At 38.7% G+C, this 24,416-nt stretch overlaps 2 protein-coding genes across 2 annotated transcripts; one reads left to right on the top strand and one right to left on the bottom strand.

Moving 5' to 3' along the window:
• The first annotated feature begins 9,444 nt into the window (after positions 1–9,444).
• On the top strand, positions 9,445–11,392 carry fmodb (fibromodulin b). Its single transcript, XM_087781619.1, has 2 exons — positions 9,445–10,327; positions 11,239–11,392. Exons 1-2 carry the CDS (start codon positions 9,445–9,447, stop codon positions 11,388–11,390), a joined length of 1,035 nt encoding a protein of 344 aa, XP_087637745.1. The 3' UTR covers positions 11,391–11,392.
• A 4,059-nt stretch (positions 11,393–15,451) lies between these two features.
• csf1b (colony stimulating factor 1b (macrophage)) lies at positions 15,452–24,416 on the bottom strand. The gene is made up of 9 exons (XM_087781541.1): positions 24,091–24,416; positions 23,030–23,149; positions 21,820–21,882; positions 21,554–21,724; positions 21,246–21,462; positions 21,054–21,184; positions 17,300–17,337; positions 17,186–17,223; positions 15,452–15,571 (listed from the first exon to the last, which is right to left on the bottom strand). The coding sequence occupies exons 1-8, from the start codon at positions 24,130–24,132 to the stop codon at positions 17,187–17,189; spliced, it is 819 nt and encodes a 272-aa protein (XP_087637667.1). The 5' UTR covers positions 24,133–24,416; the 3' UTR covers positions 15,452–15,571; position 17,186.

The raw sequence follows: 24,416 nt of genomic DNA, 5'->3' as shown, positions 1-24,416 counted from the left end.
TAGCTTAATTCATTATATAAATAGCAAATATAAATATATAAAAAACATATATAAAAGCAATTAAATAATAATTGTGTATATATATATATACATAAATGTGTGTGTTGTTCTTTAAAAATCAGTTCTATTTAGAGCGTAGATCAAGACTGAAAGCTATTAATGTTCTCATATCCTAAATGGACGAGTGAAATAATTAGACAGCATGATCTTCTATGAGGTCTGTTATCTCTTAAAATTCTGCCTGAGCAGCTGCTTGTCTGAAGTGATACGTTCTGGTTCTCATTATACCACAAAGAAGCTAAGCTATCAATATTTGATTTGATTTACAGTTTTTCCTTTTCTTGCAATGGGTTATGAAAGTTCAAGTAGTAATCAGTCTTACTCTTGAATTCCTGGAAAGCACTTCAAATGTGAGTAAAAGAAATCCATTGTAGTGCGTGAGAAATCTGCTAATCCATCTTCAAATTTCCCATGTAGTATTTTACCTAAATCAAATATTTTTATATTTAAGTTGAAATGCTGAAATGCAAGTGCCTGATCAACAGTGTCTTTGTGTGACTTAATTTGATTTTTCATGCTATAGGATGATCATAATTCAGAAGAGGAAAGCAGTGGCTGAGAGACAGAGAAGGCGTCGACCGGGATGGTTTCTGATTTAAAAGTCTGAAGATGTTGCAGCAGCGGTAAGTTGCAAGAAGTAATTGGGATCTGTGGTTTTGTGATAATAATAAACCCTGCAGTTGCGTTTGCTGTGCTAAACCACAGAGTTCAAAACACATTTCACACCCTGAGTCCTACCTTTGTATGAAATTGACGTAATCAAATTACCCCTTTAATTAGCTGTAACAATCAAAGTAACATTAGCATTATGGAATTACACGTAAGCGACACCCAGAGTTGATCTTACGTTGGTTGCTACATGCCATTGTGTGTGTATGTGTTAACTTTAAGTTGTAATCAGACACATAACTGAGTGTGTGGAAGCCTATATTATGTTCATCCAGCTGAGTGTCATAAAATATCTCAGCTGTCCTTTTAGAGTACAAGAAAATACTAGATGGGGATCATTGAAATGGTACATAATTAAAGAATGTGCCTTACAAGTACCCGTTGCCACATTTCTGGCATAAAAATTGAAGAATTACAGTCAGCTGGGTCAGATAAAAAGTTATGAAAACCTTCTTTTAGAGACAAATGAAAGTAGAAAGAAAATAAAGTTGACTCTCGGTTAATCATGCTCAGAGCTGAAGATCCTTCCTTACTGAAGGCATTTCCTATGTTTTATCAACATTCTTTCCTACACTAACAAAAAGATAGATCATAATAAAGCAAAATCCCCTTGTGTGGACTTCACTGTATAAACATAAAGTTAACTTTTGTGAGTATTATTCAAGCACCGGATAGTTTTGAAGTCCACATCAGATTTTTGGAAGATATTTTGACTGATTAGCTACATAGCGCTGTGGTTTGTTGAAGTTGTTGGTTTCACTTGTCTGTTCTTCTTCTTTACTGAATGAGGGATTGGCCTTTTCGCTCAACCAAAAAAACTTCAAACGGTGATTGTTCCTTGTCCACCTTTCCAAAAACATGATTCATATATCCTGAAAATAGAGGTCTAATGCTGTAAGTAAGTAAGTAATTTTTATTTATATAGCGCTTTTCCAGACCAGGGTCACAAAGCGCTTAAACAATCAAAACAATATTCAATAAAGTATATATTTTAAAGGTCAGGATACAACTGATAACACAACAGGAGTTCCAGAAAATCAAGGAAAAGCCTGAACAAATAGAAATGTCTTAAGATGTTTCTTAAAGGAGTCAGTAGATCCATCAAACACAGAGAGAGAGGAAGATCGTTCCAAAGCTTAGGAGCAACACCTGAAAAGATTTCTCTCCTCTGGTCCTGAGCCGTGTGCGTGGAACCATAAGTAGATTCTGATCTCAGAGCCCGAGCTGGGGTGTAAGGCTGAATCAGATCAGTGATGTAAGGAGGAGCCTGACCATGAATAGTCCTGAAAGTAAGAACCAGAATTTTAAAGTTGATCCTGAAAGAAATTGGAAGCCAGTGAAGAGTTTTAAGGATCGGAGAAATGTGAGTTCTTCTACTAGAGCGGGTCAGAATTCTCGCTGCACAGTTCTGAATCAACTGCAGGTGAGACAGATCCTTCTTGTTAAGACATGAAAACAAACTTTTACAATAGTCCAGACGAGAAGAAACAAACGCATGGATTACAAGCTCCAGATCATGTTCCGACAACATTTTCCTAAATTTAGAGATTTTTCTCTGTCTATGTGACAGGTGTGTTCACAATGGCAGCCAGTGTTTAGAGAGGCCACTTTGGGGTCAATTCATACTCATTCAGTTATGAGTGTTACTTTGATGGTAATCTGAAACTTATTGTCATATTAGTATCATTATTTTTCTGCTTAATCACATGACGCGTCATACTGTGTAAACCTCTCCTTTTACACAGAATACATATGTTCTGAACAATAAGACTGACATTAACGTAGATAGATATACATTTTATACACCTTGGGAAAATAGATTAGAAGTACTTACCAATTAGACATTTAATTTGACCTTCTAAGTGTACTTGTCCAGTTCGAGTTCAGGTTCAAAGCTTATGGTCATATTAATATGTCAACAGGCATATGTTGGAATTTAGTAAAAACAACGTATTTTAATGAAATGCGTTTTGTCAAATTATGGAACTGCTTAAAAAGTACTCTTTGATGTTTTTAAAGGGAAGTTGTAATTTTGAATAAACGTTTACTGGCCTGATTGTATTGTTTGAATACTACTGGTTTTAAACTAAATTACTGCTCATTCACTACAGACGTCATGTGTTGACCACAGAAAGCTTTATTTGACACAAATATTCATTTAGTTGTACGTCATGACAACAGAATTCATTCTTCTTCAAAACCTCAAACTTAATTATTCTTATCATTCTAAATTAACTTTCTGCAAACAATTAAATGTCCTCATGTAGTTGTACAAGAAAACAAAGTGCCTTCACTTCTGCTATGAATTACGGTCTGTCATGCTGCAACTTTCATTTGACCTCATGAAATCCTTCGATTGAATTTGAATGATAAAAATGATCCCATTGTCGCCTTTTTATTTTTATTTAACTGGACAGTAAGACTGTGCGGGAAAAAAAAAAAGTTTAAAAATGATCAGTAACATTCCGATTATAAAACCAGTTATTGAAAATGAAAATGAATAAACATTTGAAAATGTGAAAATGTGAAGAAAAGCTCAATCAATAGGACTCAAGAGACGTCAGGGAGATTTTGTGTTCGTCCGTCCATCTATTTGTTGATCTGTCTATTTGCAAAATAAGAATTGTAATAGAACAATGAGCAGATTATTATGTCTGCCTTTCAAAACACTTTGTCTTTTAACACTGGCAGGATTAGGTGAAAGGAAAAAAGCAATATTCCGGTTTCAAAGGAACCATAAATTCTTGATCCATCCTGCATACACACCTTGGACCTAGAACCTTTAATTTCAGCTTTTATGCTGGAAACTTCACATTATTTTTCCCCTTGTCTAGAATCAAGGAATGCCATTTTAGTCAACTTCAATGAGTCTAGCAGCTGCTCTTAGTATTCGCATCTGTCTGTTGTTGCCTTTTAAATGAATTGTCACGCCTCTATTCAAATATGAGATTGCATGGTCCAGACAGATAGACTCATTAAATAAGGTTTGATAAAATACCATTATTTCCAAGATTGCCAACAGATATGTGAGGCTCTTCTTGTGCAGAGAGTTGTGTGATCTTGCAAAAGCACAATTTGCATTCATTTAACTGAATCTGTACCAGCTTGTTCGCTGTGAACGTCCTCAGGGGAGGAGACAAAACCACAACAGCATCTAAGAGGAAATGTTTCTTTTCTTAACTTGGAGTTCAGCACAACAGTGTTCACTAAGTGGATAACTTCATAAAGTTCATTTAAATTTGACTTCCTACTTTTTTGGCTTTTGGCCCTGCTTTAGAGAGTTTAGATTTCCACATTGTCATTCAGTGTTTTATTGGCTTTCAATATTTATCGTTCATGTCCTTACTTTAAATCGCTCTCTCTTGCTTTCTCTTCAAAAACTATCCACAAATGTAAAAAAAAAATCACTGATGTCACTCACAATTTTCGCCATGTTACTATAATCTGTGCTGTGGTTCCTCTCATTGCGTCACAAAAACAGTGTGGGACCCACTTATGTTAGCAAAACATTTCAGCTGTCTGCTTCATGATGTCATTTATAGTAGTATTTCAACACAAATAGCTACTGATTTATCGCTTTTACCCTAATGTTTGGTTATACTCTTGTTAACGTTCCTCTCCTGTCTACAAGACCATGACATTCTCCTCTACCTGAAGAAGAGGTTTTTAATCTGGAGCATTTCACTATTTTAAAAGTGGCAACCATGACCCTAGACCACTTCTCCTGTGCATCAAGTGTAGAAGTGGCTCCGAGATCAGGTGTTCTTGGCATGTCCAAACACAGGAGAGACTCTGTAATGGACCCAGGTCAGGCTGGAGAGGTTTTTCAAAGTAAAAACAGGGACTCTTAAGCCCCACCAGTCTGATGAGTGGAAGAAGTTGGCTACAAAGCCTTCCTTGATAGCTGTGTGTAAATTGCTAATACTTTGCTACGTTGGTTCCTTTGTTAATGACTTCAGTAAAAGATGGTGCTGTTTAAAATTCCTTTACTTATTTGATGATCTCATTACCACCGACCATATGCACATTACAACTATGTACCCTGGAGACGAACACATGCACATATTTTTGTTGTGTTTGTTGCTTACAACTCGTTGTTATTTTTATCAATCAAATTTTCAACGGAGACTTACTATTGAAGAAGGCCTACAGGCTACAGTGACTTAAACACACAATAAATTCATCCCTTATAGGCTGGATATATCTTCCTCTTTTTGGCTTCATTTGTCTTCTCATTTCTTAATTTGTCTCATCGCATTCCTCCTGATATTGTTTACTCCTAAAGAATACACAAACTAATTGTAATTGGAGATTTTTAGGACACACTTTGATGATCCGAGAATACTTTTAATGGCGCTTGATTGGAGTCACCCGATGAGAGAACTTCAAGAGAAGAATCCAGGCATGTGGCAGAGTTGAAGAAGTCACAACTTTCTTATTAGGGAATGTTACGTCGGTTCCTTTGAGGTAACTGACAGGAGACATGCCCCTCTTTTGGTGTGGCTTGTTTCTTTGTGGCTTTTGTAATTGGATGTGTTTAATGCCCAACTAAATTCCATTCATTTGCAGATTTTATTTATCTTTATTCGTGTTACATTTTTACATTCAGATCAACAATTACAAATGTATCATTCATTAGTGATGCTTGTTTTTATAATTGAAAACATAATACCATACATTTTTTTTTATCTCATATTTATCTCTTGAGCGTGTGAGCAGTGAAATATCCTTGAATGACGTCAGTATTATGGGATTCAATCTCTGTAAGAATGATTTGACTGATGTAGACAGGCGGCTCTTGTTCTATAATATTACGCTGCATTCCTAGTGGGTTAAAAAACAACCTCGTAACTGTAAACGAAACCACATCAAAAGCAGTCAGAAGTTGCATTCAAACAGAACGCCCGCTAAGAACTCAGCTGGAGCGTCTGCATTAAAGATCTCAGCTGGCACAATGGGCTACTGTTTCTCAAATGTGTCTCAAAGGAGGCCGAAGATGTGAAGATTCGACAAATTCCAAGATTCTAATTAACGTTGTGATTAACATTAATGGTCAACTAACATGAAAACCCAGCTCTCAGGACTCACTCGCATGTTTCAAATGTTGAAGTCCTCCTCTCCAAGATGTAGTTAGTCTCTCATCATGACCATGTTTTGAAGTTATACTTTATAAAGTTCTCCCCCGTCTGAAATCTCAACAAACAAGAGGCTATGAGAGCATCATGACGTAATAATGTCTACACACACACTGTTTGACCAATCACAGCAGAGTGGGTGTGGTTATGGTAAACAAAGTTTATTCAAAAGAAAAACCAAAGTGGGCGGGGCTTAAGGATATTTTCTAATTTAATATTTAAAGACAGTTTTGTACAAACAGACACATACTGGTGAGTACAATAGAGTCCAACATCTATTTGAGGGACACTTAAATTGATCAACATCATTAGTTAGCCTTTAAGAGTTGACTTTACTTTACTTGAGTTCAGTTTGACTTTTATTATTTAATCTGGGCTCGTAAAGATGAAATCACTGCCTTCAATTTGTAGCGTATTTGACCTTATTAAACATAACCAGGTCCGTATGATGGAAAGTGCAGCTCCTTATTGACATGCTAAGCCTTTTTCTGTGGTTTGTATTAATGATTGTGTCATGTACCCCGTTTTCCTTAACTCATCTTGTGTCCGTCTGCTCAAGGCATCGTCATTTCACTCAGTTTAGGGATTTAACACACATTAATAAGCTGCACCTGGTTTGTTACCTACGTTAAAAAATATTTAGAAGGACATATCAGAGCCAGAGAAACCACTGGATGTGTACGAGTGGAGACAAAACTCTCCAGATCTGATTTGACTCCGATATGTCAACACATCCGTGGACGATCAGTACCAGAGTAAGATTTGTAGTTTGTTGGAAGAAGGTGCGGGCAATAAATCTTTAAATTGACCATCAAATGTGTAAGGCATGCGTGCATGTTTAATATTCCGATTTAATTATTGCTGACATCTTCCTTGTAGGCTGATGACATCTTAGATTTTCCGTGAAGCTTCTGTTAAATCTCGCGCTAAAGTGAAGCCTGCTGAGAATCTGTTGTTTCAAAGGTTACCATGTGCAACTCAAATGGGACTTCACTGTATCCTGAAGCAACCCAGTGCTCTCAGATCGCATACTTCTTTTAGTGCACTGGCACTTAGTATGCATCAGGATAGTGTGCGTACTAACTACTACGCAAATTCTCGACAGATAGTACGTCTCAAATCAAACTACTACGATTTAACGATGATTTAAAACAACAGGAACACTATCACCGACACCTGCTGGCAGCACGTTTGTGGGCAGTTGTATCAACAAATATAAGAAAATAAATATTGGCGAGATATTTAGGACGTTATCAGCACGGAAGATGTGTCGTCCTCCTACTGCTGGCTGAAAATGCACCTAAAAATGCACTCCATTTGAGTGGTAGTGACTTCCGTTTACAACGTCGACATCACTAAGATGGCGGCGGTTTAGGGTAGAAAGTGTCCATCGATCCATACTCAGTGTTGTGGGCGTCGTAGTACGCCAATTTAGTGTGCATAGCGCACTACATTTCGCATACTAAGAATTGAGACACACTTTAAACTAAAAATATTAAGTTAAAGTATGCAAGTATGCGATTTGAGACACAGCTCCGGACTTATTTCAGATGCACAGTCTGTGTTCATGACTGAAGACCGGAGGACAACAACGCTCCGTCTGCAGGTTCAAATCACATGTTCACTTTCCCTAGAGCTTAAACACTGTAATTGAACACAACACTGGAATGAGTCAGGCAGCGAAAAATGTTTAAAGCGAAGTGGCTTAAACAAATAACAAGGTTGTCTTGTTTTATACACACACACACATTCTTTTCCTCTGATGCTGTCAAAACAAACAATTCTAACCACTGTAACCTTTTCAATCACTCATTTGATTCATGTATGCAATGTTGGAATAACTGGTTTTATAATCGGAATGTTGACTGATTTCTTCACTTGTGTCATTTTTGTGTGATACATCAAAATAGGTTTTTATGTCTTCTCCCATTTCGATGATGATATGTACTCAGTTTGAATTCAGAACTAAACAAAGATTTCCACCTGAATGTTTGCCTTCAGGATGTGAACAGGAAGCTCATTACAACATGTGGGTCAGCAAACTACAGCAATTTCGTTTACAAATCAACCTGATTAGCTGAAGCTGAAAGTTTAACCAGGTCATGGATGCCTACTTTTTTAGTTGAAAGTGTGGGCACCTCTACTGCTATTAGAATCTTTTTTTTTAGTTTTTGTTTCATAGCATCCTAAACCTTATTGATACTTTTGTATTTTTTCTTCATTGTATATTTTACTTACTCCAACTCTCCTGACTCACATGTTTCAAATGTTTAAGTCTTCCTCTCCAAGATGCAAAAAGTTCCTCATCATGACCATGTTTTGAACTTATTACTTTATAAAGTTTCTGAAGTTAGGCACCGAGAGGTTACGATAGCAAAGTCCATTAAGAGGTTATAATGGCTTCACCTCTCCTCCAGCCAGCTGTCGTCATGCCCCACTGTGTTTATACAATGAGTCCCTTGGAGATGGAGACTTCTAGGATTGATGATGGGTGGTGACAAACCACGGTTCTTGGCCAATCCCAGTAGAGTCAGTGTGGTCAACAAGATTCTGCTTCTAGAAAAGTGTTTTCAGTGGGCGGGGCTTAAGCACAGTTTCTAATGTAAATATTTAAATGCAAAGAGAGTTTTGTAAAAACAGAAACATACTGATGATACAATATTGGTCCAAGAATTGGTCTTTAGGTTCCATTTTTATTTATTTCTTTCATTCCTTTTTTATTTTGTAATTCTTTTGTTTGTTGGTTTGTGTTCAGCTTCTTCTCATAAAATGTAATTGACCTTCTCTGATCACTGTTTTAACTTCCAGAGACCAATTTTTCTTACTTGTTTTTTATTCAAGCTTAATGATGTAATTTATTAAGTTCAGTTTTTCTCATTTTTCGCTCTTTGTCATCCTCTATCAAGCATGTATGGAAAATTCTACCGTCAGGAAAATAATATTTTTTCTTCATAGCTCTGCCAAGAAATACATTTAGTATCAGTAGCTTCCACTGTTTTATTATTTTTTTATGGCATGTCAACATGATTTCTACTTGATGTATGAACTTTTCAAAAAAAAGTTGAGGATTATAAATCGCTAACGCATGGAGCCCGGTTCCTAAAATGTTTATGGAAAAGCAGTTTTTGCCACCTTTCCATAACCTTTTTGCTGCACAACAGTAAACACCCCGGCAGACTTTGCGATTCCATGCTAATGATAAGGCATGACACTGGGGTGAAACATGGTTGTTAAAAAACAGATGTTTGTGGCGGCCCACAGATGGGATTGATAGAGACGTTGCTGGAGGTGTAGTATAAGTTTCTTCATGTAAGTGGAAAAAAATGTATGCACTTTAATGATACCAGTGGCTGCAGCTGCAGCTGTGGAGAGGTGGGTGGGGGGGGGGGTATTTACGCTATAGCCCAGACATACTTCGCTCAGTTGGTGGAAGACATTAAGCAAGGAGACATCGTCTGGGATCTTCACCACCGCAGGTAATTACCGTCGCTAATTTATCAACAGCAAACTCAATTTTCAGAAATAATCCAAGACAGTTTGTTTGTTTCAGTGATTAAATTAACTTTTTTTCGCAGTCGTCATGCAGGCACTTGTGATCTTCTTCGCCGTGGGATTACTGGATCTGAGCGCCGGGCAACATTACCAGCGGTGGCTGTCTCACCTCCGCTCTCGCCGACGGCCCGTCGCCTGGCACGGCGGGGAAGGGGACTGCCCACTGGAGTGCGACTGCCCCCAGGCCTACCCCGCGGCCATGTACTGTCACGGCCGAAACCTCCAGCACGTCCCCTACGTCCCCTCTCACATAAAGTACGTCTACCTGCAGCGGAACCAGATCACCGGCGTCCAGGATGGCGTGTTCGACAATGCCACCGGCTTAGTATGGATCGTTCTGTTCCAGAACAGGCTCCGCTCAGACAAGATAGGCGAGAGGGTCTTCAGTAAGCTGAGGAACCTGGAGCAGCTGTTCTTGGATCACAATACACTCAGCAGGGTTCCCTCTAACCTGCCCAGGTCCATCACAGATCTGAGAATGGGTCACAACCAGATCAACAAAGTCAATTCCAAATCATTTGAAGGGATGTCTGACCTCACTAGTCTGCGGCTGCAGGAGAACAACATCGAGGATGTCGGCGATGCGTTCCAGGGACTGAAGTCGCTGACTATGTTAGACATGAGAAGGAACAAGCTGCGCAGAGTCCCAGAAGTCCTGCCAGAGACCCTGCAGCAACTCTACCTGGAGTTTAACGGCATAGAAAGTGTCCCACCTGGCTTTCTCTCAATGAATCCCAGGCTGCAGTTTGTCCGCTTATCCCACAACAAGCTGGCAGATAAAGGTCTTCCAGCTGACGTCTTCAATGTTAGCACTCTTGTGGAGCTAGACCTTTCCTTTAATAAGCTGGAGAGGATCCCAAGTGTCAACAGGAACTTGGAGAACCTTTATCTGCACGCCAATAAGATCAAAGGTATGAGTGAACTCTTCATTTATTTTGTCACAAATCGCTTTGGTTAAATGGACAAATGTTTAATGAACAAAAACAAATGATTGTGTGATCAAGAAAACCTTCCTCCATCTTTAAGTATGACTTGTACTCGATCAGTTTTCGTCTAAAGGATTTGAGAGCTGACAGATTCTGGGTCAATTAGAAGCTTTAAGATTAAAAAAAGGATACAACATTGAAAAATGCAACTATTACACATGGTATTTGTTAATATTATGTATATCATAACTGCTCAGTATTTTTGTCTTATTTAAAATATTTAAGTTTTTGACAATATTGGGCCCTGTAGTTATTGAGGACTTCAGGGGAGGTGACATTGTTAAACACATTTTGTTTTCAATTTAAAAGTTGTTTTTGTTGCCATGTGCAGCCCTAGAGCGACTTCCAGCGACATTTTCTTTTTCTTAATTTGAGCTCCAAAGAAAAAATGAGAATAATATGCTTTTTTATTTGGAAAAATAAGTAGACAGAAAGTATCAATCAGATGCAGAAAAATGTTTTTTTCCCATGGAAAATAATCACGTGGATAATGGATCCGTGGACACTAGGGGGTGCTGGAGTGGACAGCGCTGATTGATGGCGAATCAGAACCACTCAAGACGGTCATGCTTCCTTCGGCACAACTGTTTATTTTCACATTCAATGGCGCCAAATTAGCCACTCGGGTACTTTTCAAAAGACTTGATGAAGTCAGCAGAGCAGGGACTTTAAACATTTTTGATGAGGCTCATCAAAAAGCAGACTGTGAGAACTGACCAGCAGACATTCCTGCAGTCCCAGGACAGACATATCAATGCAGTTGTTTCTGTTGGCTTTCATCACATCTCACTTGTTTTGTGTAATCGCATTCACGACCTTCCTTTTCTGTCTTTCAGAGTTCTCCTTGAGCAGTTTTTGCAGCACGATAAACATGACAAACTTCTCCAGGCTCCGAGTCCTGCGTCTGGAAGCCAACGAGATCAGCGCCAGAGACATTCCTGCGGAAGCTGCCTACTGTTTGCGGCGAGCCGCCTTTATTGATGTGTAAACTTCCTGCCGCGTCTCAGCGACCGACCAACTTGTTGACGCCTCTTTACCTGTGGTCTGATGTCTCCACACATCTTGTTCAGAGCCCGCCGGAGTGTTGACGGTTATGAAAGAAACGTGATTCATCTTGACAGAGCGGCTCTTGTGTCTGGCAACAGGAAATACCGCAGTTGTACGATCACACATCCAGATGACAGGCATATGTGTCATGAGAGAAAACAAAATGAGTCATGAAATTTAATTCTTCACACTTTGAGTTACACTCATGGAAACCGACTTGTAATATATATATATATTTTTAATGATTTACTTAATTAACTTAATTACTTCATGACCTCAGGATGACCTTGGAAATGTTGTTAACATTTTCATAAAAACTAGATGAAATACACGGCGTTGGTATCAAAAAGAAAATACAAATAAAAATACATTCTGAAAAGAGAGGGGGAGGAGAGTAGAGGATCATCAGGATTACAATGGACTTTACATTTATACTATGTAGTTAATATGGTATGAATTCAATTGAAGTTTGATGTATTTGGACTCACAGGGATCTTCCGCCCCCTTGCGCCGCTTTAATTAACAAAAGCAGCTGAAATTGTAGAAGTATAGGGGTTTAAATCTAATCAAAATTGGACGTATTTGAATTTTAATGGGCATCTGTTCCCCACCTTGTTCCCTCTTTCTCAAGACCCCCCACCCTAAACCTTCACTGAGAGGTCAGGAATCTACATGATCTTTTTCAATCTAGTTTGTCAAGCAGTTTAAGAGTCTATAAGATTTAAGATCACAAACACACACACACACACTTTTTGTATAAATAAATAGTTATTTAAAAGTGTATCTTACTGTCTTTGGCAGACTTAATACAATGAATCCCCTGGTAATTGGTCATTAATCAAGTGATCAAACTTTAATTTTATTTGGGAAAATATTAAATGATTTTCTGTGTTACTCTTGAAAGTTGATGTAACCGCCACATTGATTGTTTTGTTCCTGCTGTAGGAAGACTTCCGCTTAATACTGACCACTGTATTGTGAAGATCATCTCATTCAAGAGTTTTGACAATAAAAAAAAAAGTGATTTATACCATAATATGCTGACGGTCATTGGGTTGTGCATGGAGATGTGATTTTAAAAGCATCATGGTGATAATCTGAGATATAAATTTGCTCATTTATCATATTCGATGCATGTATTTATTGCTGCTGGAAAAAATAATTTCTCCTCCAGGGGATCAATAAAGTATCTGTCTGTCTGTCTGTCTGTCTGTCTGTCTGTCTGTCTGTCTGTCTGTCCGGTATATGTAGTTTAGAGGTTACCATCATCAGTATATTTCTCTGCTTTTTTTCAGAGTGGTTGAGCCGCTGTCAAGATGCAGATCCTCGTCGAGCTAAAAGCAGGTTTGATCAGAAATACTGCAGGTGTTGGCTGTTCATCAAAATTGTTCTCTAGGACGTCAGCTAAAGACAAAAAACCCTCTCTCAGGTGACACTTCTTCATAATTGATAATTATTCACTTATCCACGATAAGTTGTACCGCGTGTGTGGAAAAAGGCCCCGGAAGGAACGTAATGTCGACTCGACCCATTACAGATTAAATTTCCGAGCAGTTCCAGCTGAACTTGGACTGGATCACATAGTTTTGTTTGAAAGCATCATTTTTTGTCTTGTCACTCATAGTTGTCGGCACCAGGAGCTCTCTAGCTCTTTCTTCTATCATCGCCGTGAAGAAATACTTAAATAATATGAAAACTGTTTATTAATTTTGTGTTTTTTTGACTGGTGGGATCTTGATATCTAAACAGTTTGGTTAAAAACATCCAGACAATGGACATACCTGGTCTTCATTGATACATATGACTCAGACTTAGACCTTCTTTTATTGTCTTTGCACAGAAAAACAATGCAGTGAAACTGGCATCGAAATTCCGTTGCTTGGCAACTGTTAAAAAACCCCAGCATAGAATGACTGTTGAGGAAGCTGATATCATCTTGGCAGGGTGCGGGTGTAGCTTTGTAATCAGAGATGCTGCCACAGTTGTCTAGTGTTGCTGGGGTCAAGGAAGTCACCTTGGATCATCCGACCGTAGGCCCGTTTTGCTATCCTGATGACCCGGTTTCAGAGTGGCCCCTCGCTGATCTGAGAGCCATTTCGTTCCCTCAGTCTCGTGCACACCTCCTTAGTCATCCAGGGTTTCTGGTTGGCCCGTGTTACTTTATTTTGTTATTGTGACCTCCTCCCTGCACCACTGGATGTAACCGGTCACAGAAGCAGCTCCTCCACATGTGTGTGTTGATTGTCTGTTGCAGCTTCTCTGAACATCTCACACTCATTCCGTTCTGGTATGCTGGAATTAGCATAACAGAGAGATGGTCTGAGGAGCTGACTTCTTAATGTTGGTGAAGACCAAGTCCACTGTGTTTTTTTTCCTCTGGTAGCAAAATCCACATGTTGATGGAATTTAGGAAGCGCAGTCTTCATATTGGCCTGGTTAAAATCCCCCAGCAACAATGAAAACGCCTTCCGGATGTGTGGTCTGCATGTCATCGATGCCGCTGCAGAGAGTATGAAGCGCTAGCTTTGGTGTGGGTGGAATGTACACAGCAACAATGCTGAGTCAGAATGATATCTTCCTGCAGTGTAACACGTCACAACCATGTTGTTCTCAGGGCACCAATTGATTTAGTGTGACTGATCTTTGTTTTATTCATCTAGAAATGTGAAATATTTTCACATCAGAATACATCTGTGTCCAATAAATCACTTTAGTTAGTGTCCAACCTATTTTTTTTTAAAAATGTCAGTATCTCTTTGTTCCTGACTTTTCTACACCTGTGAGACTTGTAAACTTAGTCTTACTTAAACTTAAGATTCAGTGTTTCAACCTGTTCTAAGAAGTTGCTAGGATGCATGAAGGAATCATTTCTGTCAGTCACTACCAAGAGCTTTCTCGAGAGAGCGCTTCGGAGCTCGGCCATCCAGGTGAGGCTCAAAGCCAAACGGTCGATCCTCTAAAGAAACCTGGACGCATTCCTGTTGTGGATTTCAATAAGGAGGTTGTTCAGAGGAAGGAGTTAAATCGCTCTTGGTGGTCCCAAAAGTAAGTAAGTAAGTAAGTAATTTTTATTTGTAAAGCGCTTTTCCAGACCAGGGTCACAAAGCGTTTAAACAATCAAAACAATATTCAATAAAGTTTATACTTTAAAGGGCAAGATAAAACTGAGAACACAACAGGAGTAGGGTGGTGATGAAGAAGAAAGTCTAGGGCCACATGTTCCGCTGCCCTCTTCACCCAACATCAGGTACGTGTTAAACATTTTTTAATTTGATTTGAATTTTAGAAAAACACACATTTAGCTGTTTAAAATAAGCCTGTATTGCTTTAAAAGGTATTAAAACGTGTCTTGATCATTTGTAACTGGTGACCAGACAGTTATTCACAGCCTGTAATCAACTGAACACTCAATCAAATTATACCGAAAAAAGGTTCAATGGAATAAAGATGCGTTTCCGGACTCCGGAACGTCGACATTCCGTTTCTATCAAAGCAGAATTCAGACAATCACATGTGGGCGATGGATGGATTACGCAACTTGTTTGCGACGCCGAGCTAAACTTGTTCGAACCACGAGTGAGTAAACCATGAGTAACCGTGACAGGCAGCTTGTTGTTGTTTAAACCTTCAATTGTAGTAGCTGTTTTTAGCAGGGAGGGAGCACCTCATCACGATCCATTCTTCTGCCTGGATCCACAGTGTTCAAGCAACAACTGAATGAGCACTTTTAGAAAACAATTCAAAGAGTTGGAGATGATGATTAAAAAAATAGAAACTGCGATAGCGATCCGATACCTGTGGGTAACTTTTATTGTCACTGAGGTGATTGAAGTCAAACTAATAAATAATCTTTACATGAAAACAATACAGTTTGTCGAGTGAAAGTAAACACAATATTTAGAATACATACAAGGGTGTAGAAATACCTTTAGTGAAAATATATCTCGTCTAAGTGACGCACACCAATAATATACACAGCATATTATTCCAAATATCCATCTCGGTCGAAGCAAGTTTTTTGGATTACGTAGCTCAGCATGATATAATACCAACATTCATTACAAAAAGAGAACCTGCTGGATGAAATGCAGAGCTTTAGAAGTTCACTGCTGCCGCTGTTGTCTGTGGAGAGAGAGAGAGAGAAAATGAAAGATTCAAATTCATGTTTAAATCTCTTCCAGCTCTTTGTAACGTTTGGACCTCATAAGCTTTCTGGACTTTCTTCAAAACGTGTTTCTCAGATCTTGTCTGAGCTGCCACATCTTTTCAATGTGGGATGTTTGTAAGCATCTATGATAATAAAATGGAGTGGAAAAGATAGAAAATGGCAGGAGAGATGGATCAGCCTATAACGGAGTGATTAAAAACAGCATGCAAGACGGGACCAAATGTAGGAAACTGGAATGAACTACACTTTTGGACGAGGATGACATTGTGTGAATTCTGGCTTTAAATCCTGTAGAGATTGAATGTCCACATAATCAACCTCATGTCGACACCATGACAAAAGATAAATGAGGATTTTCGCCTCCAAACCTCGTGTAACAAGAGACGATCACAAGCTTGACAGCAGATAAAAGGAAACAAGATTAACCTCTAAATCTATTATTTGTTCCTTTAGCCTAATTTATTTTATGACCTTATTAACAAAGTCATGAGTTAAACGTTTTTTACACTGACAACAAGCTTTTTGTAGACAATAATAGCAGTTACAGCACATCTATATAAATAGAATTCTTGACTGACGACTTCAAATATGTAAATAGGATTTTTAATTGTAATAATTATTCTCTGCCAATTAATTGTATCTTAAAAAAAGATAAATTAGATATTATTCTGTTGGACTTTCAACCAGTGAGTAAAAATGGATCCATTTCTGTCTTAAATAAATGTCACAAGATTTCAATTATAAACAATCTAATACTCACACGTCAGTCAGATGACAATGTTTTTAATCATCATAACAGAGTCTTGTAAATAATAAATTCGGATTTTATGGACTAAAAGCTGCCATTTCTTCCACACGATTTAAAAAGCAGTGTGTTTGTTTTTTCTGTCCAACCATTTCTTGCTGTTTTACAAGCACAGTTTAATTACCTTTTTTTTTCAATTATACAATGTTTCTCTAGTAATATCTCACAATTGAGTTACAGTAATTTGAATGAATCATACAAACAACTATTTTCACTGTTTTGTTGTTGAGTATTTAAGGTTATTTCAAGGTTTTAATACATCATTGAAAGATGCTCATAAATGACTAATGTTGACTCATCAGTTTCCTTCCTTTTTGTCTCCAAAAGTACTTCCAACAAATGTTTGATCAGTTGATGAATCACCACGAAAAGAAATGCTTTTAATACACATTCAATCGAACATGATTTATGACATAGGAGTTTCTTTTCAGAAACATGCACATGTTGTCTTCACACTACTTTCTCAAACATTTATCAACCCAAGTTGAGGTCCGTTTGAAACTTTCCTGAGTTGAAACGGTTCAAATGAACACTTTATATGGACTTTGTGATCTAAATACACTGTGTCTTTTGCACAGGTTTAAATAAACTCCAACATTCTTCTGCTAATGTTGGATCATAAATCAAAAGATGAACGATAGCCCAAGATCAGAGAGTGTTAATGGAAAGACCTCGACTAAATTCTTGGTAAATAGTGTGCGGAATGGAAGAATGCAGTTCTCATCTAACTTAATAGTACTTCAGTCAGCATTGAATCACTCACATTATTGTTGCTCCATCTCGATTTCCGTCTGCTCTCTGCTTCAAATGGAAAAGGATTTCAAAGAAGTTATTTGCTAAGAACGACATTGAAAGTACGAACAACTAGAGGCCTCACCTTGTGCACGATCTTGATCTGTGAGTGACACGTGATTTCTGTTTGAGAAGAAATGACAGCGGTGAAGTACAACAGCCAGAAAAGAGGCAAACAACTCTGACAAAACTGGATGATGATTTTATGTTGACTAGATTCTTGGGATTGGACGCAAAGATTGGCTGGAATCTGATTATTTCTTGGAAATAATAACAATATTTAAAATGTTAGAAAACAATAAGACAAAAAAAGAAAACATAAAGAGTCCAAGATATGAGCTTGTAATAATTTGGGATGTTTTCCAAGAGTAATAACACTGGCTCTATGTAGTTAAAACGGCATCAAATCTTTGACCACAATTCTGCATCCATTTACTTGGTTTTTGTCCACTTAAATCAGCCATTTTACTCCCATTTTAGCCCTATTTAAAATGTTCCTTTTTACAACCACATGATCATTTCAATGGTAGACTGAAATATATTTTGTTTCATTAGAATAATAATGATACACATTGTATTTATTGAGTGCTTTCTAGGACACGTAAATGCACTAGTAAATAGCAATTTACTCAGCAGTAAATGTAATGGACCGAGCATTACAAGACATCTTAAAAAGTGTCACTTTGAACAAATGATTCTGTTGCCAAATGGGCTATTTTTTGTAAATCTGGCTTTACCTTCAAAACAAAAATTGAATAGCTATGAAACTGTCGAACTGCATTGTGAATCCTTGCATCCAATTGTGATGCTGATAAATCCTGTCATGCTGCTAAAGTTAATCCTTATAATCATGTTTGCTACTTGGTTCCATTGAGGAAGTAGTGCTTCAACCATGCTAGTATTAAGAAATACTTTTATGACATAACTTTGGTCATTTAACTTCAATAAGCACACAATGAATTTTGGGTTTTACCGGTGTCAATCTCAAACTTTTGATTTTATAACCAATTTTTCCACACTATCATAGACAATTGCTCTGTTTACTCTCAATCATCGGCAACTGTCAGCACTTCTGACAGTAACTGACATGGAGAGGAAAAAAAAAGAACTTGGACTCTGCTCTTTGTCATAAATCCCTTCATATAATGCGTTTAACTGTGTTGGCAATACTTAAGTTGCAGTGCAGTAGAAGTGAGACCGGATCGGTAATTGAAAGCACATTTGTTGAAAGACAGAAAAACGTAACCCAGATAGGATGTAAGCATGTCTTCGTCAAAAGAGATTCAAAAAGTTGTGAGTCTTGCCTGGAAGTTTTTCAGCTGTCAAATGAGGACATGTCAGGGATAAAGACAACATCCAGACGCCCTTCTAAACATGATTACCTCAAATATCAATATCATTCTGTTTATTTTAGGGTACTGTATGTCTGGCATACAATTGAATGAGCAGAAGTGAGTGCAGAAGAGATCGATTGAGTTAAAAGTACTGCCTTATAGGTCCACAATACAAAGTTTATGCATCAAGATTTTTTCTAAAACGGCGTCACCCCCAGTGCTAGATAACTGATGCCATCACGACTGAGTAAGTTTGACAGCTTCCTCTTACTGCCGGCACATTTATTTGAAATTGATTTCCGTTTTTTACAGTTCAGTGGAATGTGTTCCACTCGTGACTGCGGTTTCTTTCTGATAAAGTGCATTTTTTCTTCTTCTCTGAAGCTGCCTTTTAGTTTCTTAAGTGCTGATGCTAGTCCTGGAGATATTTCCAGAAGACCCCCCATTGCTCCCAAATGTTCATCTGGGATGCAGATCACAAATGCGGAACCCAAGATCCTTCTCTTTTTAAAGAATAGTTTTAACTGAGTTAATACATAACAGGGAGATTTGACGACCTTCACTCGTGAGACTTTAACAGCCTACTTGTTTTGCAGACCCCATGTTTGATTTATCAAAATAAGCTTGTCTTTTACGATGGAACTGTTTTCTTTTTCTGTGTAGGTCTCTTTGTGCGGGAGGTTTATCACCACATTGTTTGACACTTGAAGAGCAATTCCAATAGTTGCACATGATTCCTGCTATATATTTGTCATACAGTTACACGTGTTAAATTGTCACTTAGCTTTTAACATTCTTGTATGATTAATAACAACAAATAAGGGAAGATAATTAAATTAAATTAATAAATAAACATTGGTAAAGGAATTCTGTCTCTTTTAACACTCTAGTCAAGTCCTGGTCGCGGCAGACTTTAAATTCAGGTAGCTCCTCGAAGGTTTATTTTATTTAGAAACAGAGAACCGAAGCTATGTTTTGAAGTTATTACTTTATAAAGTTCTCCCCCGTCTAAAGTCTCAGCGAACAAGAGGTTACAAAAGCGGAGCCCATTATCATGTAATAATGCCTTCACTTCTCCTCCAGCCAGCTGTAATCACGCCCCACTTTGTTTATACAACTTTCGGGTTTTATGACACGCAGTCACAAACCTGGTTGTTTGACCAATCACAGCAGAGTGGGTGTGGCTATGGTAAACTAGATTTAAGTATTTTCAGTGGGCGGGGCTTAAGCACATTTTCTAATGTAAATATTTTAATGAAAAGAGAGTTTTGTACAAACAGACACATACTGGTAAGTACAATAGAGGTCCAGGATCTATTTAAGACACACTTAAATCTATACATGCACTTTAAAGAGCTGGAATGGTTACTCCCATTCTTTAACCTGAGCTGCATTGGAAAACTAGCAGCTGCGATAGTCAGGAGTCCTACCAAACCAGCTTAAAAAAAATTCTTACTATGTCAGCTTTTAGCAGCATCAACACATCATACTTCTTTCCTCTCTCAACTCCTTTTTCCACTTGTTATGATCTGTTCCCAGGATCTAAACTGGTTCAGAAGCTCCTCTTCATCAGTAAAGTCTTCTCCTGCCGACGTAGTTTAACTTCAGTCCGACTACATCACCAACAAAGTCCTGCTTTCAAGTCTCCGGATCTAATTGGGTCAAAGAAAGTTAAGTCCACCTTAATGAAGGGAAATCAAGAAGCACAGTCACAGTTAATGATGCTGGAATTGAATTTGGAGCAAAACTAGAGGCTAGAATGTTGATCAGATATACTGTACAAATAGTTTTGTTCAAAGGTACAGCCAAGGAAGTAAACAGCCCAACTATTCAAGTCATAAACAGCCGACACTGTCTGGAACCTGGTCGCCAAGACCTGACGGATGAGGGGAGATCTTTAAATAAGTTCCCCATTTGACGAGTCTCTGACAAAAATGTTTGACTCAAATCCCATAGGTACTGTAACTTGTCTATTCAAGGCCCAGAGTTTACTCTGCATGGAGAGAGAGTGTACACACAATCCTCCTGGGATGCACAGTTCGGTCATTGTAAAGTGGCTTTGCATGTGTGCGGACAGACTGCAGTAGTAGCATTGACAATAGCATATCATTGGAAACCCAAGCCTAGGATTTTTTTTGGCGTTCCACTTCGCAATCTTTACTACGTTGGAGCTGTGTTTTTTCAAGTTTATCTCATTTTTCTAGGAAGTATAGTTATGGAACGATGCAACTTTATGTAGTGCGGTGGACCGCAGCACTCTATAAAGCGTGAAGCATAGGAAGCCAGTTAATAACTCTGGGGGAACAAAACAGGCTTATTATTCCTTTGACATAGTGATGTGTTCTGCTCATGCCTATGTTTGTGTTGTTATCCACATTGAGGGTGGTCTTTCTCTCCAGCCCGATTGTCTTAAAGTGCTTAAAGGGCTGGATTTAAGATATTTTTAATAGCTAATTAACGGAAAACAAAGTTTTCATGCAAAGATAAACACACAATGAATCGTACCTTTTGTGTGACGAGACAGTAGAGAGTGAGTATGAACAGCAGTCCTCCACAGATGGACGCCACGATGAAGCCGAGCTTGTATAGATCAGTTTTTTTCTGAGATGCCGTCACCGACCTCCAGTCGTACTTGTCTGCGTGGATAGACATTGTCACAGGGTGGTCTCTTGACCAGCTCAGAATGAGACGCCGTACTTGTTAGGTGTTCCGGTGCGTAGTCCTCCGTGGTGGATTCCGTGGAGGACTCCGTGGTGGAGTCGAGGACCTCCGAGTATTCATGCTGACACCTCCAGTCAATGGATGTGTCACTTGTTGTCACGAGATCCCAGTACTCTGCGAGGACCGCCGCAGCCCTCTGCAGTGCTTCCGTAGGAGAGCCTCGGTAGAGTGTCTCGAAACTCTCGGGCTTATCCTGAAGATTCAGGAACACATGCTTACTTTTTAATCAAGTTTATCGCTAACTTATCATCAAAGTAAAGGTTCTCCGTTCTCCAGTCACTCACCTCCACTTCCTCGTTTATCGCTGGCACGCATTTCTGGGAGTAAATGTTAAGAATGAGGGCTCTTAAAGACTGCACATACCCATCGTTAACAGAACCCCTAGTGTATCTGAAATGCGTGGTGAGAAGCTCCAGGATCCATGGTAAAGCAGCTTTCACGAAGCAACACTTGCTCTACGGAAGAGTAGAGGAAGGGGGCTGGCGTCAGATTCAAAGGGTCGACGGCGAGACAAACGTACCGCGAGGGACGTGAGTAAATGTTACCTTACCAAACTCCTCTGTTCAATAAATGTGTAGGTTATCGAGCACCCGCTTGACAACTGGTTATCAATCTGCAAGCAGAAACAAACCTTGAGGATCTCGTTGTGCCCACTTGCACGACTTGGAACTTAATGTCACACCATGTTTAAAATGTAAACACATAGGTATTAGACATTTCACTTTATTGCTGCTTAAAATCACCTTCAAGCCCTGATTACCTCACATTAATAGCATGCTCTGACAGAACAGTAAAACATTTATTCATCTGTGTGATGTACAAAGCATCATACAATCATTTTATTTGGCCTGTTTGAAATGATTGGATGGAGCTGTCAATCAAACCGAAGTGACGTGAGTCTAGCCTCTCCCCTCTCTGTGATTTCTAAAAAAAACAGTGAGGAAAGTTTCCTCGTTGATGCAGTTTTACAGGATGGGCTTTATAGGGAAACATTCTGAACAGAAAGGGTTAAACTTCTGATTAAAAAAATGCAGCTTCCTCATAAAGTTTTGAAGATCATCTACCCCAACTTAAAGCTCCCCTATTCATATTTGCTTAACCTTAAAGTTCACTGACAGCATTTAAGTTAAAACTTTAATGATCTATTTCCGTTTTCAGTTCCTAAGGAAGTAAAGAATGTTTGCCTCCTCCTCTCAACAAAACTTGGTGACGTATAAGTTAATAATATTTGTCTTTATTTAGGTTTGCAGTGGAAACCTACGCTCTGTCTGCAATCACGCTTTCAAATGTTTTCCCCATCAATCTGTTCAATCTTTCATAAAAATGACATTGTTGCGATGTTTTCGATGATTTGATGAAGTGGTAGAAAACAATCGTCCGTCTGTTCTCACTGTTGCTCTTCTGAAGACTTGAATACAGAACCACATTAGTCCACGATTGCATCATTTTTAAGCGTGTTATGATAAAACTAATTAATGGCACTTTCTTAGCACTACTTTTATTTTAGACTTTGAGTAAAGCAATCTCTCCTGTGAGGTACAAACACATTTCTTGACAGCTTTTCAGCACCAATAGTCTTTGTTTTTGAACATGATCCTCTTCTGATCACAGCTACATTTCTCTGGTTTTCATCGTCCCTGTTATTTTAACATAAGACCCCTGTTACAGTATGAAAAACAAATATCTATGAGAACTCAACCCAGGTGTTCCGTAAGACCTCGTGTGCACTCGCTGGACAACAATATGCTTCAAACACGTACCAAGTGTCTGATTGCCAGCAGGTGCCCTCTAGTGATGGAGTGTCTGCATGGACCCGGGACCTCTGCCATAGTCAGGGGGAGGCTCAGGAACACAAGCACACACAGACACTTAACCTGCAACTGACACATAAGAGGCATAAACACGTTTCTGCGTCTGCTCAACGCCAGCTCCAGATATGATAAAAAACAGGCCGAAAAAATTCAAACACGAAGCCATAAAAAGTCCGTAAACGCTAACCACATGTCAGCCCCAGCTCTGGAGAAATCTGCTTCTCTTGACCTCTGCATTTAGCTCATTATGTATTTACAACTGCACATTGAATATATTATTTAATGACCGATGAGTGACTTCATACAAATCTAAAATACAAATGTGGCCTGAAATGCCATAACCGCTAGATTGATTCTACCTGTGCTAGAGTACAGGATATTTTATAGATGTTTTCTCAAGTATTTTCAACGCTCTTAGAGAAACAAGATTATCTACATGGTAAAGGCGTCATGGTTGCAAAACACACTTTAAAAAGTAAATACGAATAGTAAAAGAATAATGTATTTTTTATGATCTTATTTACATTTATACATTTATGATCACACACTGTGTTTGGACTGTTTTTAATTTTTGATAGCTACGCTTATTCAAGCCGGCAGGATGTTGTTAAAGCTTGCACAACAAAGTTCTTTTTCTTGACAACGAACGCAGCAGGATGCATTTCTTGGCCCGAAAACAGAAGTATAGTTAGAAAACCGTTTCTAGCATCAGCCTGACTTAAATCAGGATTATGAAAGGAGACTTATTAGATGATATGACAGGAGGGCGTCATATCATAAATACATAAAGAGCGTTGCTTTTGATGAAGTTAATCTAGTTCTTTCATTAATGTTTGACAAATGTCAAAAGCACATGATCCAAATATTAGCAATCACATGATACGTTGGACTCTATAGTGCCCGGTATGTAGGTCGGTTACGACTGCAAACTTCATTAACAGAGTGGCACGAGCGAGGCTTTTGACAGCATCCACGCCCGGCGTTAACAACGCAGAGAAGTTCTCACCTACCTTAGCTTTGCTCTGAGTCAGGGTTGACACAAGGATGGTCATCTGGTAAGTGTTTGGCAGTGGAAAAGACCAAACTCCGTTGTCACACACATTGAAGCAAAAAGGTCCGGCTCATGTATTCGGCTTTTTCTCCCAGCAGCAAGTAATTTGCTTTCAGGCAATTTAGCCGCTTTCTCATGTGTCGTAATTCTTCAAAGCATTTGCCTGATGTGCTCCTCCAGCACAGAGCAGTTCAAACCAAGACTAGCTGTCTCGGCTGACAGACAGCCTTTTTAAAGACCTCCCACTTCTTTTCTGACAAGATACTGTGTTGTAAGTCCTGCAGA

Source organism: Callionymus lyra, chromosome 19 (genome assembly GCF_982586985.1).
Source record: "Callionymus lyra chromosome 19, fCalLyr1.hap1.1, whole genome shotgun sequence".
In the NCBI taxonomy this organism is placed as follows: Eukaryota; Metazoa; Chordata; class Actinopteri; order Syngnathiformes; family Callionymidae; genus Callionymus; species Callionymus lyra.
This window is presented reverse-complemented; position numbering and strand designations above follow the sequence as displayed.